Source organism: Eleutherodactylus coqui, chromosome 6, assembly GCF_035609145.1.
Source record: "Eleutherodactylus coqui strain aEleCoq1 chromosome 6, aEleCoq1.hap1, whole genome shotgun sequence".
Taxonomy (NCBI): Eukaryota; Metazoa; Chordata; class Amphibia; order Anura; family Eleutherodactylidae; genus Eleutherodactylus; species Eleutherodactylus coqui.
In genome coordinates this window covers 246483551-246503317 of record NC_089842.1, presented here as the reverse complement: position 1 = coordinate 246503317, position 19767 = coordinate 246483551, and the positions used below count along the sequence as shown (strand labels likewise).

The following is a 19767-nucleotide window of genomic DNA, read 5'->3' as shown; positions in this document are numbered from 1 at the left end:
TTCTATCTTAGTAAAACATTACAAAGGTTAACTATGACCAAGCTGCATGCACAGCGTTTGGGACCCTGTTAGTAAAACTACGATACATGTCTTTTGTACACGTTCGTCTGCCATGCACATGACACTACTGCATAAAATATAATACTATACTATCACAATATAATTCAATACTTTCACATCCCTACATATGAGATAGCCAGCCGGTCCCGCCAAAATTGGAGGATTTGTCCGCCTTTGCTCTTCTGTTTATGGGCACCTTAAAAGTAAACCTTCCTGAGGAGTTATGTTCTGTGTACAAACTTAGAAGTGATTCTTATTGTTTTCATCTCAGCACTGAAAAGCTAATTACTTTCTCTTCTGCCTAGGGTACCGCTTGGGGAACGCTGGGCACCATCAAACCTCTTAAGAACTTTGAGCCAGAAGCTGATGTGGAGCGGATTCGGGAGGCAGTGGACAGTAAAGGTTCGGCTTACTTCACTTCCAGTTACAAAAGCTTGTTTTCCATTAGTTACACTCATAAATATATCGTGCCATGTATCAGGCGCGGCATACAAGGCACTCTGTGTGCGGCACATTTTGCCAGATAACCAGTGTTATAGATTTACTCACCAAAGTTTTTCCATGACAGCTGAACCCACAATATCCCTTTTACACTTATAGACAAAGTGCCTCCATAATAGGGACCATCAGAGTGCCCCCAATACCGGTAACCATCACAGTGCTCCCTATGTGAATGCCTGCCACAATGCCCCACTTCTTAAACCAGTCCTTCCCATTTTGTTTGTTGCCAGGTAATGTGCAAACCATCATCGATACTGTGACTTGTCTCAGCAATGATCAGAGACAGGAGGTGGCTCGACTGTACAAGGCAGAACTTCAGAAGGTATGGAACGGAGGACTGTCCACTGATACTTAAAGGGGTTGTCCACTTTTTAATAACTGATGACCTATAGGTCATCAATAGTTGGTCGGCGGTGAGGCCATTAAATTCAATGAGAACAGTAATTGCCAAGTATATGAAGCAGTTAGATTCTATCCCCGTACACACTGGCAGCAGTCCAGTATACAGCTGATTGCCGGGGGCCCTGAGCGACGGGCCGTTGTCAGTGTGTACAGACGTGGAACTAACAACTCCATATACTTGACAGAGGCTCAGCTTTATATAGCAGTTACTGTTATCATTGCACCCAATAGGACCCCCGCCAATCAACTTTTTATAACTTCCCTCTAAAAAAAAAGGGTTAAAGGGCGAAGACCGGGGATCTTTTGGAGCTGCCCTTAGGAATATTCAGTGACACATTGTTTCCACACCCACTATGGCGGGCACGAATAACAGACACTACGGCATGGACACCAAGGACTGGGGTGCTGATGTTGGGAGGGGGCCACCACCAAGTACTTTACATACTGGTCTAAGTGTGAAAAAAAACTATGGCTTCTCAGTCTCCAAAGACAAAAATTTGGACACGATAACAAATTGATGATCTCTAGGAATGCTGGCTGCCATGCGTACCTCCTTCATCAGTCATAGTGACTTCCTACAAAGAACAGCGTAGGTCAAAGCCTTAAAAAACCCCAGCATTCCAGGCTGTAAACTTGTAGAATACTAGATGTAAAGCACTTACAATCACAGGAGAACCACATCAGTCAGGTGCCTCGATCTCCTGTGATTTACTGCTGTTCCGGATTAGGGGTGCACTCATCAGAGCCACCCCTGTGAGGTAAGTGCTTCACATCTAGTTTTCTACAAGTTTACAGCCTGGAGCGCTGGGGTTTAAGGCTTGACCTATGCTCTACTTGTTTCTCTGCCGATATATATCTATATGCTCGGATTCCCATTGATGGTCTCCGCTGCTGGATGTCCGGAGGTCCCATGTGTGTAAGCTTCTATTCTTGCCTACCTGGATTGTGGATGGACCGGAGCTCCCTTAACAAAGGGGGACCCCACTATGTCAGGGTGAGTTCATACGTAGATTTATTCTCACCTGTAAAACCACTTAACCAGCTGCCCCACCTGATCTTTGGAGCGCTGCCATACTGATTAAAAGTAAACTGGTGAAATGGGTTTTCTGCTGCAGAAGGAGGTACAAAAATATTACAGTAAAATGTCATTAAAGGGGTTTTACCACCGAAGACATTCACAGGATAGTGAATAAATGTCTGATCGCAGTTGATCCAACTGCTGGGATCCCCAGTGATCTTGAGATCTGCGCACCCCTAATGTCCCATATGAATGGAGCAGTTATGTGCATATGTGACCACCACTCCATTCACTTCTATGGGATGGACAAAGATTAACAAGCACATTGATCTCCACCCAGAGGCGTAACTGGAAGCTTCTGAGCCCCAATGCAAAACCTGTAACGGGGCCCCAACTATAATGCTTTATTCATAGTACTGGGCTCCCTATATGGAGAAGAGAGGCCTTATGGGCCCCCCAAGGCTCCTGGGCCCGGGTGCACCCGCATCCCCCACCTTCCCTATAGTTACGTGCCTGTCTCCACTTGTCCTAGAGAAGTGAATGAAAAAAAATAGTTGAGCATGTGCACCACCACTCCATTCACTGATGATTGCTGGGGGTCCCAGCAGTCAGACCCCCTGCAGATAGGGCATAAACAGCGTTGCGGAATATGCTTTCCTTGAATATTGCACCAAAATCCGCACGTAACATCCACAGTATCTGTCCTGTGTACATTCACCCTTATGGATAGCCACGATAAAGGGTTAAAAATCTGTTTTTTCTAGATGACGTGGGCCCACCCATAACTTATGCTAGAATCTTCCTTAAAAGCCCCTTCCTATAATTTTCTTTCTTCTTATTCTTATTGTTTATCCTCTCCAGCGCTGGTTCCACCTTCTGTGCAGAAAACTGCATAGGACTGGAAACCTGAACCGAAGGATTCCGCATGTGAGATGGAGACCTCTTTGGCCTCCATCGCACTCAGTGTCTGTTGCTGTCAGGCTTTTAACTGGACAGAAAAACACCAAACAAAAAGAACAGAAGAGAATGTCGTATTAAATTGACCAGAAGCCACTTCTCATTGGTCTTTTTACTGGAAGAGTCTGAGTAAATACCTGATTTACATATGCACATGTTCTTCCTTGTAGGACTTAGTAGAGGACATCAAGAAAGCTCTCTCAGGAGACCTCGAGAAGGTCATTGTTGGATTGCTGAAGACTCCTGCTGCATTTGATGCCCAAGAACTAAAATCAGCAATGAAGGTGAGAAGATAATAATAATAATAATAATCTTTATTTGTATAGCACCAACATATTCTGCAGCGCTTACATAGACAGGGGGGATACAGAAAGACAAAATACAAACATTACAGAACCGCGGTTACATATAGTAATCAGTTGATGGAGACAATAGGGGTGAGGGTCCTGCTCCAAGGAGCTTACATACTACAAGTAATGGGGTGATACAGAAGGTAAAGGGGCTGGAGATGTGCACAGTATGGCGAAGTGTGAGCGATGTTATACACATAGACAATGGTCAGACATTTAGCGGTGTGACGGCAGAAACAGTATGACTGCAGGAGCGGTTTATGATGGCTAGCAGGGATTGCAGTCAGTAGGTCAGGGAGCATGTTATCAGGCGGAGTACAGAAGGGTTTGTTTAGGGAATGCGGTATGCCTCCCTGAAGAGGTGCGTTTTTAGAGCACGCCTGAAGTTCTGCGAGTCCTGGATTGCCCGGGTATCCTTTGGTAGTGCGTTTCAGAGGACCGGTGCTGCTCTGGAGAAGTCTTGGAGGCGGGAATGAGAAGTTCGAATGAAAGGGGCACTCAGTCTGGTTTCATTAGCAGAGCGGAGAGCCCGGGCTGGTTGATGGATTGAGATAAGGGAGGCGATATAGGGTGGCGCTGTGCTGTGGATGAGGGATACAATATAGGGGGGCGCTGCACTGTGGAGGGCTTTGTGGATGAAGGTAGCGAGTTTGAATTGAATTCTGTATTTAACGGGCAGCCAGTGCAGTGACTGGCACAGGGCAGAGGCATCCGAGTAGCGGCTGGACAGGAAGATGAGCCTGGCTGCCGCATTCAGGATGGATTGGAGAGGGTGGAGTCTGGTGCAGGGGAGGCCGATCAGCAACGAGTTGCAGTAATTGAGCCGGGAGTGGATGAGGGCAACAGTAAGTGTTTTTAACGTCTCCACAGTGAGAAAAGAGCGGATTCTTGCGATGTTCTTGAGGTGCAGCTGACATGTTCGGGCCAGAGATTGGATGAGTTATACAGATGAGTTCTGACATCAGGTTTCTCAGTAATGTTGAGCGAACCTTTGAAAAATTTGGCAAAAAAGTTTGGTACGGTCCCAATTAGTTTGAACAAAAAATTTACCAACACCTCTAAAACTGGTGTTTAACACAGTCTGGGAGCCACAAAACAACCTTCTCCTCCTGTTGTGCTTGGTCAGATTTGAACTTAAAACCTCAGTGCTGCAAGAAACAGTGCTATTGATTTAAAGGGTTCGGCCATGGTGAACTGTTTGAGGTTCTGGTTTGCAGTGAACTGGACCTTTAGCAAAGTTCGACCAAAAACAGGGTTCAACTGTTTCGTTTTGCTCAACACTAGTTCTCAGTTGTTAACTTCATGGTTGGTTCGTGGTCAAGTTGGGTCGAAAGTCAAGACCAAGATGTCATTCAGTGACACTTTGACTAAGTAATAAAATATACAAAGACACAGCTAAAGGCTCAGGGGCCCGGATGCAAAAGTTCAGCCTGGGTTCCCTCCCACAACTTTCCTCAGCATCATTGGATCTCTAAAGAAGCCCATCGATGCAACACTAGTAGGTGGGGGCATTGCTAGAATCTTTAAAGATTAGGCAGAGGTTAAATGCAAAATCTCTAACATTGCCACCAACCATCCATGTGCCATTTATAATACTAGAGTTTCCTTATGTGAGGGGCCTTTCCACCCTCTCACGTTCGTCCTGGACTGCCAACACGAACAGGGTACAGGGGGCAGCCAAGACGGACGCAGGAAAGTGCTGGTGCAGGTGGCTAGATGCAGAACAGACAGAGCACCTCTGCAGAAGTGTAAAGGCCTGTATATCTCGACCATGCAACTTATGTGCAGAATAAACTAAGGGAAATCGTTTCCCTGCAATCCCCGACCCCGGGAGGGAACTCTGTCTAATCAGTGTGCCAATCGCTTCCAACAGGTACGGACCCATACTCGTACCTGGGCCACTACAAATCCCTATCAGGGAGCCCTGAACACACAGGTTACAGTACACGGAAATAAACAGAACAAGTACAGACAAACAATAGACACCAGAGCCAGACACACAACAGCTCTGAGCAGGCTGACTGCTCAGGGAACACTGGAGAATTATCAGCAACTCCCAGGCAGCAAGAGCTGATCTTATAGGGAGGAGGGAGAAGCTGATTGGCTGACAGATATGTCAATCACCAGCCACATCTCTCAGACACTAGTAGGACTAATTAACCTAGACTAGAAAGCACAGGAGCTGTTAACCCTCGCTAGTCTGGATAGAACCTACAGAAACTAGGTATGCTGGCAAATAATTAACCATGTGCTGACTGAGACATGACACTACCTCTGCACCCCTTATAGCTACACCCCTGAGGTCATGTGATGTTAACTTTTTAAGAATGTAGTGATTTAATTGTTCTTTTTCATCTCCACTTTTCAGAAGCCATAACTTTTTTATTTTTTCCCTCTACATAACCATATGAGGGCTCGTTTTTCTCAGGGCGGGTTGTATTTTTGGTGGCACCATTTAGAGGTATATTGACCCATTGTATAACTTTTATTATTTTTTTTTGTTGTGGGCAGGGTGATAAAACAACATGAATTCTGCCGTTGCATTTCTTTATGCTGTTCATCCTGCGGCATAAATGACATGACATTTTTCTGCGGGTCAGTACAATTATGATGATACCAAAATGATATATTTTCTTTTAGGTCTTTCCACTTACTTCCAATATCAAATTTTAAAAAATCTGAAAATTAGTTTTTAGCATCGCTGCATTTAGAGATCCAGAACTTTAGTATTTTTCCACCCCTGGACCTGTGTGATGGCCCGTTTTACTGTGCGGCGAGCGGTATTTTTTCGTTGGGGCCATTTAGAAGTACATACAACTTTTTGATCACTTTTATTGTGGTTTTTAGGAGAAATGGGCAAAAATGGCATTTTGGTTTCTTTGTTGTTCGCTATGCAGGATAAAATATACATTCAGTTTATTGTATGGTAATTACGGATGCCGTGACACCAAATTCATATTATTTTTACTCACTTTGTTTACAAAAAGGGTATTTTTTTAAATATATTTTTTTACTTCTTTTCTTCGTACTTTCTATGTCCCAGTTGGGTACTTGAACATGCAATATTTCTGGGCGGATGATATGACAGAGGGAGCTCCCTCCTTCTGTTACCCTCTTACATGCTGTGTTCAGCATTGACTACAGCATTTGGGGGGTTAACTGCCAGAATTGGAGTTACCTCTGATCTTGGCCATTGCAGTGGGACGCCGGCTGTCACTTACGGCCAGCTCCTGCTGCTGGTGGCGGAGGGTCAGCTCCTGAACCAACTATGTTATGTAAATGTGAAGCATTTTGCACGAAGCCGCTTCCGCCCATGATGTACATGTAGGTCACGGGGCAGGAACGTCTCACATACTTACACAGAAGTATATTACTTTTTGTGGCAAACATGGCAGCACACTAGTTTTGCCAGGTGGCAGTAGCATGGCTGAAACTAAAGGGAACAAGCTTCACCAGCGCTGCGGCCCCTTCATTCTCAGGATCAGTGGGAGTCCCAGAGGCGGAGGTCCATCAATTAAAGTGATAGTATGCCATAGCTGGAAATAACTATTGGAGAACGCCACTGGGTTCGATGTGCAAGCATCTCGCATCAGGTTTTCTCTTGCTTTGTTTTTGCCCACTGAGGTCATAGAGGCTCCATTCACACGGGGTGGTTTGATTGTGGTAAAAACTGCACCAAAAAGTGCATTGGTGAAACCATGTGTGCAATGGAGCCAGAAGGATGCTAGTTCCATTCATACCCATCAACTGTCTCTGCAGCAACCCAAATACCCTCCAACTCATGCAAACATGTCCTAATGCTGGTCATACATGACACAGAAGGAAGGACCTTGCTTCTTCTCTTAGGGACCAAGACGCCTCGTAGATCCACCTTCATTTGAGTTCCATGGGTTACAAGTAAGCTAGGAACAGAATAGAGGGACCCCCATAATCAATATTTCTATTTTCCAATATAGGGTTTAGGTACGGATGAAGAAACACTGACAGAAATTCTATCCACCAGATCCAACGAGCAGCTCAGAGAAATACAGACGTGTTACAGACAAGGTAAGTGCAGAATATGAATATTGCCGTAATTGTACGGACCCGCAGAATAAGGCGAACACTGTAAAAGCAAAAGTCAAAAAAACAATGCCAGAATTTGGCATAATACCTAAAAATCTGTGAAGGCTTTTCAGTACATTATATATTACACTGAATGGTATAAAAGATACAACTTATCCCTGCAGGATAGGGGATAACTATCCGATCAGTGGGAGTACAACCGCTGGGACCCCCGCTAATCATGAGAATGGGGGTCCTGAAGATCCTCGGATGAATGCGCACCACCACCCTACTGATTTCAATGGGACTCCTAAAGATTGCTGAGTTGAAGCTGTTGACAATCTGCAGTTCTCTCATTGAAATGGATGCATGCACAACCAGCACTACATTTAAGCAGGAGTCTTTGGGACCTCTGCTTTTGGGAACAGTGGGGATCCCATAGGTTTGACCCAACTGAAAAGCACCTTATCCCCTTTGCCCTATATTCTATTCTCAGCACAACCCTCTTAATTTCCCTTCTCTCTAATGACGAGATAACACTAATCATTCTGTCCCATTTTACACAGTAAAGCTGATAACTAAGCTGCAGGGCACAGAAAGTGTCGGACTATTGTGACTGTTTAATGGACAGTGTGAAAAATATATTTCAAGGTTTTTGTTAATGAAGTTAGTAACTAAAAAACAAACAATCACCACTATTTTTTAATGTCTTTTTAATAAAAACCCAGTTAAATGATGTCATTTTCTGATGCTAAATTCCCTTTACAGGTGAATCTCGAGCACATTTGAATGAACAGTGAAAGTACTCAATATATTTCAATATAACTGTAGTAAAAGTTTAGTCCCCCCAGGCAAATCTCAGGGACTGTGGCTGAGAGGGGCTGTGGGGTTGATTACACTGTCATCACCAAAAGCATAACTTAGGGAGTTTTCTACATTGATGTCTATGGCAATAAACCTCTCTTGTGGTCACCGACATTGACCCATGTGGCCCAAGATCTTCTCATTGTTTTCTCCAACACAGAATATAAAGCTGAGCTTGAAAAGAACATCACATCTGACACCAGTGAACCGTACACAGGCCTTCTCCTTGCGTTGGCCAAGGTAACGATGCAAACAGAACAGCTGGTCGCTTTCTTACTGTATCATGACAACCTAATAAATCTAGATCTTTCATTCCAGGGCAAGAGAGAAAGGGATTCTGGGATAATTGACTACGGCCTCATTGAGCAGGATTCAAAGGTTATACATGTTTTTTTCCGGTTGCATTGCCCCATCTGGTGGTAGAATCTGATACAGCTAGTAAAGCGACTGTCTGGTCCTAAAGGCAAAATTTGTACAGGGACCAAAGAGGGAAAATGATATTACCTGCAGCCCTCCGCTATGTGCCTACTGCCACGGATCCACCATCTCCATGAGTGCTTTGACCGTTTTTTAGATGCTTCACCTCTTCTTAGACCACTTAATGCACACTGTACATCAGTAGTCCAAGACAATGCACACTACTCTTATTGGCCTTCGCTGCTCACACAAGTAGTGCCGGCCAATCGGAAAACAGCATGCGTTTTCTAACCATGAACGCACAGTGTGCATCAAGTAGTCTAAGAAGAGGTGCAGCCAAATTGGAAGACTGCCGAAGGGCCTATAGAAAAGGTGAATGGAACCACAACGGTGGGCACAGGTAATACTCTTTGTCAAAAAAAAATCAAGCACCTTGAGGGAGGAGTTGTTCTGCTGCAAAACCCGTCCTGCCATTCCATCTCAGGCAGATCTGTAAATGATGAGTTGTGGTGATTAGATGGACGGTCATTGGAGGCCCTAAAAGTGGTTTCCCTCTTGGCCTATAAGAGGCTCTTGGAGGCTCCTTGTGTATAGTGACCTCTTCTTCCACTTGTGTAGAGCTTGTTGTCCTCTAGACTCCTCTACAACGCAATTGTTGACAGAGTTAAGAGGCAAATTATTGGAATACGAGAAGCTGGATGGTCATATTGATGAACTGTCCCCCATCTGGGCCATTCTGACCAGACCCCCGACACACCACCAGTAGAGAGGAGCTGCTGACCAGACTGTTAAGAAGTGTTAGGACCAGTGGATGGGGGCACACAAGGTGACCGGGCTCAGGACTCCCCAACAGACCACCAATAGAGAGGAGCATCTGACCAGACTGTTGGGAGGTGTAAGGGCCAGTGGATGTGTGAGGGCACACAAGTCAACCAGGCTCAGGACCCTCGACAGACCACCAGTAGAGAGGAGCTGTTGACCAGACTGTCGGAGGTGTTGTGACCAGGGGATGTGTGAGGGCACACAAGGTGACTGGGCTCAGGATGCCCCCTACAGACCACCAGTAGAGAGGAGCGTCTGACCAGACTGTTAGGAGGTGTTGGGACCCATGGATGGGGACACACGAGGTGATCAGGCTCAGGATGCCCCCGACAGACCACCAGTATAGAGGATTGTCTGACCAGACTGTTAGGAGGTGTTGGGACTAGTGGATGTGTGAGGGCACACAAGGTGATCAGGCTCAGGATGCCCCCTACAGACCACCAGTAGAGAGGAGCGTCTGACCAGACTGTTAGGAGGTGTTGGGACCCATGGATGGGGACACACGAGGTGATCAGGCTCAGGATGCCCCCGACAGACCACCAGTATAGAGGAGTGTCTGACCAGACTGTTAGGGGGTGTTGGGACCAGTGGATGGGGGCACACAAGGTGATCAAGCTCAGGACGCCCCCGACAGACCACCAGTAGAGAGGAGCATCTGACCAGACTGTTAGGAGGTGTTGGGACCAGTGGATGGGGTCACACAAGGTAACCGGGCTCAGGATGCCCCCGAAAGGCCAACAGTAGAGAAGACCATCTGACCAGACTGTTAGGAGGTGTTGGGAGCAGTGGATGTGGGAGGGCACACAAGGTGACCGGGCTCAGGATGCCCCCGACAGACCACCAGTAGAGAGGAGTGTCTGACCAGACTGTTAGGAGGCATTGAGACCAGTGGATGGGGGCACACATGGTGACCAGGCTCAGGACACCCCCTACAGACCACCAGTAGAGAGGAGCATCTGACCAGACTGTTAGGAGGTGTTGGGACCAGTGGATGGGGGCACACAAGCTGACCAGGCTCAGGACGCCCCCTACACAGCAATAGTAGAGAGAATTGTTATAGGCCCCTGTGTCTATCTGGTGATTGGATGAAGGATATTTGGTCTTACGGCATCCAGTAGGTGTATTACCTTTGACACCTACCCACCGTCAAATCCGTTTGCAGCGATGTCATGAATGACAAAACTGGACGCTACAGAGTGGAACTGGGGTGTCTTCAGCTATGAATCCAGGTTTAGTTTGGGCACTGGCGATGGCCGTGTTTATGTCTGGAGACCTCGGGGTGAGCGTCTCAATTCTGTCTTTACGGTGGAGCAGCACACTGCCCTCATTGCTGATATATTGATCTAGGGGCCATAAAATACTACAGTTGGTCACCCGTAGGAGTGGTACAAGGGACAATGATAGCTCTGTGATCCAAGCTAGAGGTGGCCCATCACGGTACTAGAACCTCCATGCCCACCCATATCACATCTTGTATCCAAGCTAGAGGTGGTACAACAGGGTACTAGATCAGCCATACAAGGGGTTCTCTACAATATATTCTCCTTTTGCTCTGATATTACACATAGAGAAAGTCTCATCCGATTCCAACAACTTGTCGGGATGGGTTTTGACAATGAGTGTGTTTTGTCCTCTGGGCCAGAGGGTCGCTTTATTTAGCCTCGGACATGTCCTAATATGATATCTGGCCTACAGGTTGGTACACCCCTCTTATGCACAAGCCGTATAATTAGGAGTAGCTGCCAATAAAATGTTTTCTGCATTTGATATTTGGAAAGACAGATTCTGAGTGATCTGGGACCCAAGAACACGGCCAGCAGCGCTCAGTGGATCACGATTCTGACAGCAAGGAGCCACGGACACCTTAGGAGAGGTAAGTCGCCTTCATCTAACATCGGGATTGGCAATGATATGCATTACTTACTGCTTTCCTTGCTTCCCCGTATCTCATCCTAGTGTTTGATCACTTCAAGAAATCAACGTCAGTGGATATAGAGGAAAGGGTTAAAAAGAACTTTAAAGGTGACTTTGAGAATGGACTTTTGACATTAGGTAAGTGCCCAGATTGTGGAGGTAGAAGGTCCAACTATGTATGTTCTCATCATGGTGATCCTGCAGGAGCTAGCACTACACGTCCCTTAAATTAATCCGCAGGAGGGACGCTGTGTTAGACAGCCCCACTCCAATGTCCGGGATAGGAGATAACGCCAATCCTAGAAGTGTAACTCCTTAGATGCCGTGGTCAATAGTCACCTGCAGTATCTAAAGGCCCATTTAGACACAACGATCATCGCTCAAAATCCGCTGTAACCAAATGACTCCTGTTAAACAGAAATATAAATCACAGTGAACTTTAAGGGGTTAATGCTTTACTATGAGCAACACAGTCTGTCTGAAATGCAGCGCTCAAAGCCCAGCCGATATCTCGCGATTCACATGAGTGTATATCGGCCGCCATTTTCATGGCCAGCCAATATACACTGCCTTCTGGATTCCAATGCATCAGATCAGATGGGCGTATTCCTGCGGCGTAAAAGTGCTCAGCCGGCCAATATAGCGCCGGGCAGGAAAGAAAGTCCTGGAACTATCTACCTGGCCAGAATACGTCCTATGGGAGCCAATGACAGCAGCCGGAGAAAAGAGGTGGGAGGGTGTTTAGCTGCGTGACTGCTAAACTCCCCCCCTTCTCTCCTCTTCTCCACCCCTTGCCGTCTGTTTGCAGTGGGTGGGGTGGGTGGAGCTAGTTGCTAAGCTCCCGCCTCCTCTCCGCCCCTTCTCAGCAGCCAGCTTAGCACATTAGCCCCCGCCCGCCTCCTCCCCTTGCTGAGAGACAGCGAGGGGGAAGGAAGGGGGGGAGACAGCTTAGCAGAGCTAAACTGTCTCCTCCCGCCCAACGGCATTGTGGGCTCGGCATATGTGTGCCCGGTGAGGGTTGTCTGAATGGGCACACGAACGTTAGTTTTGTTCGCCTGTTCACGTGTTTTAATGGCACCGGTGGGTAAGTGTAAATATGCTGATGCTCACCTCTGCAACAGGCCTGTTGGTTACTAAGTCTCTACAATGTGCACACCTAGCAGGTTTACTGAGGCCAGCCTCACTTACAGTAAGTTGCGTGGGAGTATTCACTTTGACCGACCCCGGCAAGTCTAGGATCAGGAGCACTCTTCTACCAGGGTTTCCCGAAACCCTTGTAATTGTCCAGATGTCTCGCTGGGTTGGAGACACAACGCTGACTGTCTCTCTTTTGGCTGCATGTATAGGGCAGTCCCTCTCAGCAGCTTCCCCTCTTCCTCTGCAGGCTATTGCACCCCAATGCAGTAATACAGATGCACCTCAGCTCTTCACAGTCTCTGTACTCTCCTTGTGGCACGGCTGAAATTCCCCTTTAGGCTCGTTACACACGGGGCATCACGACTTTGCTGCAAGAAAATCTTCTCGCGGCAAAATTGCGTCTTTGTTCCGGCGGGTTTTGATAAGCTCGTACCGCTGCCGCCCTCGATAAAATCGTCTTATTTTTTATCGTAACATTTAATCGAACTTTCTAATGTTGAAATCGCATCGCCATGCGTGTTTCGTGCGATGCAATAAAAAGAAGGCTCCATAGGGAAACATGAGAGATAAAAAAAACGTACATGGCAGAAAGATAGAGCAGCCGCCATTTTTTAGCTCTCTCAACATCGAATCCGTGAAAACTTCACTAATGAGAAGGAGACCGCTGCAAATCATTGGCTTCAGAATCTGCTTTTCTACTGACTCTCGCAGGACACAAACATCGCACGATTTTTTTCCCATATGAAACCCCCCTTAGGGCTTATTCACACGAGCGTATATTGGCCCGGCGTTTTCAAGGCCAGCCGATATACGCTTCCATCTAAGCAGTCCTCCTTCCCTCCCCATCTGCCTCTCTCCTCCCCTCTGAGCAGTTTGCAATGAGAATGGCTGGGGGCGGAGCTAAGCTCCTGCCCCTCCCCGCCCCTTGTCCATAGCCAGCAATGGGAGTAGGTGGGACAGAGCGGAGCTTAGCTCCTCCCCATTGCAAACGCCAGAGTGGAGGAGAGAGGCAGAGAGTCAGTGAGGGGGAGGGAAGGGGGAAACTGCTTAGATGGAAGCGTATATCGTACGGCTGTGAAAACGGCGGCAGCTATATGTGAATAAGCACTATGGCTGCCTTCACACGTGGTGTTTTTGTTATGGTTTTTGATTGTAGTTCTTCCATAATTAAAAACCACATCAAAAAAGTGCACGTGCTTTTTAGCAGTATTTGTTTTTTTTAATGCAATTTTTTAATAGCAATGAAAATACCAAGTGTGACCACAGCTTTGTGTGGGGCGCCAGCGGGGCACCTGGAAGGTTTGGGCTCCTCCTCTATAAGGGGCGGAGCTTCACAGGCAGCGCTGAAGGCCATGTAACTTTCTGGTACAGCTGATTCTGGTGCTCGGTTCTCTCTCCTTCTCCGCTCCCCCCAAACCTGTCTGACGCGGGAGCTGAACATAGTCATCGCAGCAGCTGGGAGAGGGGAGAGCGGTGGAGTGGCAGAAAGATCTAGAAACATGTTATTGCTGTAATCACACAGACCCGCAGAATAATGAACGCCATAAAAGCAACTCCCTGAAAATCACACAATTCTGTTTTTTTTTCTTCTCCACCCAACTTAAAAATCTTGGAAAAAAATAAAAACTCTTGAAAGGCAAGAATGAAAACAACAGAAACAAAAATTGCCTGGTAGTTAAAGGGTTAAAAAAAAGTCTTCTTCAAAAAATTAAACAAAGCCTTAGATTTTAAAAGTTCCTTCAGGTAAAATCAGAAAATATACATTTGGAATAGATAGAGCTTGTTATTCATGGCACGCAGCGTACAGCATAAAAAAAAAGATGGCGGGTTTGCTGGGTTTTTCTTTGCGCACCAAATTTTATAAAAATTAGTCAATAAAAAATAAAAACTCATCCTGCAGAGAAACCGCCTCTCATGTGGCTACATGGATGAAAAGGCGAAAGGCATTGCGTGGTCATCAAAGGGTTAAATGGGATTTCCATTGGTTATTAAAGGAGTTTTATGTCAATTGCCATACAGTGAGGTGACCAGATTTTCCCAGGGTCCAAGCGGAACAAAGGGGTGTGGCCAGGGGCGGGACTTATCACAATTTATTATTTTACCTCTGTTGTTAGAAAAAGTACAGGGCTGTTTAAAAATTCAGCAGCAAAAAACAGTCAAAATCCGTACTATTGGTGCAGGTTTTGACTGGTAATAAACTGCGGATCTGCAGCTGATGTCATACTGTGCGGCGCTCCCCCTCACCACCTCTGTAGACTTCTCGCTGTCAGCGCTCCCCGACTTCCCGTTCCCAGCAGCCTGTGGTGGCCTCATATGACCAGCGGTACCACACCTGACCTGCATTACCTGACCAGCGGTACCACACCTGACCAGAAACTTGGGAGCGCTGACAGCAGGGAAGCCTGCGGAGGAGGTGAGGGGGAGCGCCATATAGTATGAAATCGGCTGAGGATACGTAGCTAATTTGCAGTCAAAATCCACACCAAAGTACGGATTTTTACTGTTTTTTGGATGCAGAAATGCTGCAGAAATTTCTTCCACAGACATCCTGCAGCATTTCCACCAAGTGTAAACATACCCTTAGTCAGCTTGAGGTATGCTGCCACATGCAGAGCGGCCTAATAGTGACCCCTATATCAGCCCCAGTAGCAATAGTGACCCCCTACAGTGACCCTCAGTAATAATAGTGTCCCCCACAGTGGCCTCAGTATTAATAGTGTCCCCCACAGTGACCCTCAGTAATAATAGTGTCCCACACAGTGGCCTCAGTAGTAATAGTGACCCCCCCACAGTGGCCCTCAGTTGTAATAGTTACACCACAGTGGCCTCAGTAGTAATTGTGACCCCCCCACAGTGGCCCTCAGTTGTAATAGTTACACCACAGTGGCCTCAGTAGTAATAGTGACCCCACAGTGGCATCAGTAGTGATAGAGCCCTTCTGAAACCCATATACTTACCACCTCGTGACCTTCAGAGCGCCACTGCTCCTCTGCTTGGCGCTGCTGCGGGATGCACACACTGTCAGCAGTGTGTGCGTCTGAACTCCTCCTCACTTCTCCTCTTCTCCTGCGGAACCAAGGAGGAGAGATCAGGGGAAGAGGATCCTGAGTGCTGACAGTGTGTGCATCCCACAGCAGCGCCGCTGAATGATTACTGGTCGGGGAGCCGCGGCACCGCGGTAATCACCTTCATGGTGGCCTAACTTCCCGTAAGCAGGACAAAAGGCTGTCCTACTTGGGACCCTAGGGAAAGTGGGACACAGAGTCCCAAAGCAGTACTGTCCGCCAAAAACGAGATTTCTGGTCACCTTGCTCTATCATTGCATAAGAAACAGTTCAGCAACTGCCTAAGGCCGGCTTCACACGGGCGAGAAAGTTGCTCGAGATTTGCGCAATCCTTTGAATGGGGTCATACACATGAGCAAGGTTTTCCTGTAGTCCCTTTCAATGGGCAGATCTGTGTGCGACATTCCTGACATGGATGCCACACGGGAACAGTGCAGACCCCATGTCAAGAGGGGTCCTCTAATGACCATGGATGGTAAAGCGGCCAACATCTTGTTAGATAACCTCTTGTTTGCGTTCTCCTCCAGTGGCCATAATTAAGGACACTCCCCTCTATTTTGCGGACAGACTGTACAATGCAATGAAGGTAAAGACTCTTTATTATTTCCTTTTGATATTGTACATGTCACATGATGTTTTGGGGGCCCATGCATCATCACCCCCTCATTAGATGACACCTGTCCATACTTCCTATGAGAACAGAGTAGGGGGTCTTCCACTCAGGATCCCCTCTAGGTGGTTCTCTGCCGGATGAAGACTTTGAACGGAATCTCTGACGCAGATGTGAATGGGCCCTAAGCCACACAGCAGCACTCAATGTCAAACAGCAGCTGCAAAAGCCAATGAGATTTCAGGGACATGACTTATTTATTAAAAGAACCATGCAAAGAAGCGGGACATTCCTTATGTGTGGAGGACTGATGATTTACAGCAGAAAAGGGTTCCTTACAGTTAGTCAAGGTTTCCCAACCCAGGATAGGTCATCAATACTTAATCAGCAGGAGTCCGCCGTTGGGGATCCCCACCGATCAGCTAATTGTAGAAGTCATGACACCTGAGTGATCGCGGCAGCCTCTTCTAAGGCCAATGATGTCACATTCATTGGTCATGTGACCTGGGAGCAGCTCAGTCCTATTCAAGTAAATAGGACTATACGGTAATACCAGGCACAACCACTATACAATGTACAGCGCTGTGCCTTATATTGACTGACTTGACAATAGCACTCAGCTGCACACTGCTGTCTCTTCAATCAGCTGAGATCACAACGGGCAGACCCCCACCCATCAACTATTAATGACCCGTCCACCTATCTATTTCCTGCTGATATCTACTGTAGATCACTCACTGTTACTGATCTCCCCCCACAGGGCCCGGGGACCAGTGACAGTACTCTTATACGTATCCTTATTTCTCGGAGTGAGATCGATCTGCTGAGCATCCGGGTGGCCTTTAGAAGGAAATATGGAACATCCCTCTATTCCAGCATTCAGGTAATATTCTGTGGATTCCTGGAAAGTTCTCCAACATTTTTTGGATGTTATTTCCAGGATCTGAGCAGGAGGGGGCGCTGTTGCACTTTTATCTGTAGAAGCAAGTACCGATTAACACAGTGGTGACAAGGGGTACTGCAAGTGGCAAACCTATGTTTTTAGATTTGTTTTAAGGTTCAATCTTCTGACAATGACAAATCCGTCAGCAAGCAGAGCTTCACAAAATATCTGCCTTCTAAGGATACTTTTACACGGACCGATAGTCGCTGGAGTAATTGCTCAAGAGAGCAATTACAGCTGACGGTCAACCCACGTAAGCATGGAACCAGACAGGGCGAGCGAGAATCACCCACATGTTGGAGTCGCTCAGTTTTTAGCTCACCTGTATACAACTGCCTGTTTATTCCTAATGACGGCATGTCTCCACCGAGCTCCACCTCTGTTTAATGAGTTACTATCGCTCGTGTGTGAAACTGGGACGACTGATGTGTGCTTAAGCACCCGTGTAAAAGTACCCTAAAACTGACCTGTAAATAACCACTCGCTGTAAATGTATGGCAGGGGGTATTAGGTGGGGTACAGAGTGGGCATGCGGGCCGAATACTCTATACCTGGCAGGTTCCAACTGAGAGCTGCCCACAACAGGCGTCAGCTTTTCATGGCTGTATAAAGGAAAGCTGGCATGTGCCCAGGGCACTATGAACTAAGTTATGGCACTGTTACGGGAGGTGACAAGGAGTCGGGTACGGTATTTTATATAGTCACCCGACTCCCGCAATCCAGCAGTGTCCTCCTTTGAGTTTGGCACATGGCACGAAAATCTGACTCTTTTCAGAGTCCCATGAGCACGGTCTCCCTCCCATAGATCAGTGCCAAGAATGCCCTCCAACCAACAAAGCTGATGACTTGAGGCATAACGCGTTATAAGGCGTTGATGTGCACAACAATGAAAAACAGATCAGTGCATCATTTTCTCTGCAGGGACTTATGTGTGTATTGATTCTTCATGCACAAAGGTTTCGATAGCCTTCAAGTACTTGGATGCCACGGTCAATGCAGACTGCGGCAACTCAGGAACTAGCTTGAGGGGGAGCTCTTCTGGTGCTCCATCACCCCCACTTCCTCCCCTGCCCACCACCTGCAGGACATGAGCCCAAACACTGAAACATTGAAATGAACAAAACTGCAATACAGAAGTATTGCAGCGTACTGTATAAGCAATCAAGTGATCGCAAGTGTAAGATCCTTAGTGTGACCAGGAAACACATAAAACTAACTTTACTAAAATTGGAAAAGTTAGAAAACTCTTTCTCCATTTTTCATATAAATATAAAATTAGAAAAATCCCCATAATTGTTATCGCTGCATCTGGAAAAGTTTGAACTATTGAAATACAGCATTACCCTCACAGTGAACGGCGTAGGGAAAAAGATACCAGAACAGCATGTTTTGGGGCACCTCGCCTTCTAAAGCAAACGCAAATAAAAAGTGATCAAAAAGTCATATGTCATGAGTCATGACCAATGGAAGCTCGCTGCTCAGACAGAGGCAGCATCGATATTATAGCACCTCCACTTAATATCGGTCTCCACAGGTCTTATTGAAATATGAGTTAGAATCCCATGTAACTTAAGGCATGCATTACGTATGGTGTTTCCATATTTTTGTCCACCCCCTGTATATAATGTTTCTATGACTTGTGGTAATGTGATAAAATGACTGCTTCTCTTTCAGGGTGAAACCAAGGGGAATTATCGCTCGGCTTTGCTTCTGCTCTGCAGGGCTGAAGATATCTGAATTTAGATGTCCTAGCATTCCGTGAACATGACGACTACGTGATCCAACGTGGGCGGCAACAAATATGGCGTCCGTGTACATCTGCCCTGGCTGGCCCCTCCAGCACAGCGACCAGTGAGCCACATTTAATGATGGGCCCATTAAAAGTCCTTTTCATAAACCTCTTGCTTCTGTTATTCATAGAGGCTGCAGTCTGACCACAGCACCCCGATATATGAATACAGTATGCGGAGCCATGTATTGGGGTTCGGCTGTAGACTGGGACGCACAGCCAGGTATCCCCAGTACCCCCTCCCCTGTGCTGAGCGCTACTGGACGACTGATCCGACTCTCATTCTCTGAAAAGGGACATCCAGATATTTGATGGCATATTCACAGCGATTCATACACTACATCGCACACAGTATTACCCCCTCATACACTACATCACATACAGTATCAGCCCCTCATACACTGACCATCTACAGTATCAGCCCCTCATACACTACATCACATACAGTATCAGCCCCTCATACACTGACTACTGCACAGTATCAGCCCCTCATACACTACATTGCACACAGTATCAGCCCCTCATACACTGACTACTGCAGAGTATCACCCCCTCATACACTACATAACATACAGCCCCTCACACAGTGACTACTGCACAGTATCACCCCCTCATACACTACATCACATACAGTATCAGCCCCTCATACACTGACTACTGCACAGTATCACCCCCTCATACATTACATCGCACACAGTATCAGCCCCTCATACACTGACTACTGCACAGTATCACCCCCTCATACACTACATCGCACACAGTATCAGCCCCTCATATACTGACTACTGCACAGTATCACCCCCTCATACACTACATCACATACAGTAACACCCCCTCATACACTGACTACTGCACTGTATCACCCCCTCATACA

The 19767-nt window shown here is 46.8% G+C and overlaps 1 protein-coding gene across 1 annotated transcript in view; it reads left to right on the top strand.

Moving 5' to 3' along the window:
* Window positions 1–19001, top strand: part of LOC136633486 (annexin A2-like) — a 41586-nt gene extending 22585 nt beyond the window's left edge. Inside the window, exons 2-12 of the mRNA XM_066609247.1 lie at window positions 366–462; window positions 792–883; window positions 3109–3222; window positions 7245–7335; window positions 8357–8436; window positions 8515–8574; window positions 11218–11308; window positions 11392–11487; window positions 16079–16137; window positions 16922–17044; window positions 18779–19001. Of these exons, the coding sequence (XP_066465344.1) occupies window positions 366–462; window positions 792–883; window positions 3109–3222; window positions 7245–7335; window positions 8357–8436; window positions 8515–8574; window positions 11218–11308; window positions 11392–11487; window positions 16079–16137; window positions 16922–17044; window positions 18779–18841 (966 nt within the window). The 3' untranslated portion in view covers window positions 18842–19001. The remainder of the gene's footprint in view (window positions 1–365; window positions 463–791; window positions 884–3108; window positions 3223–7244; window positions 7336–8356; window positions 8437–8514; window positions 8575–11217; window positions 11309–11391; window positions 11488–16078; window positions 16138–16921; window positions 17045–18778) is intronic.
* The last annotated feature ends 766 nt before the right edge of the window (window positions 19002–19767 follow it).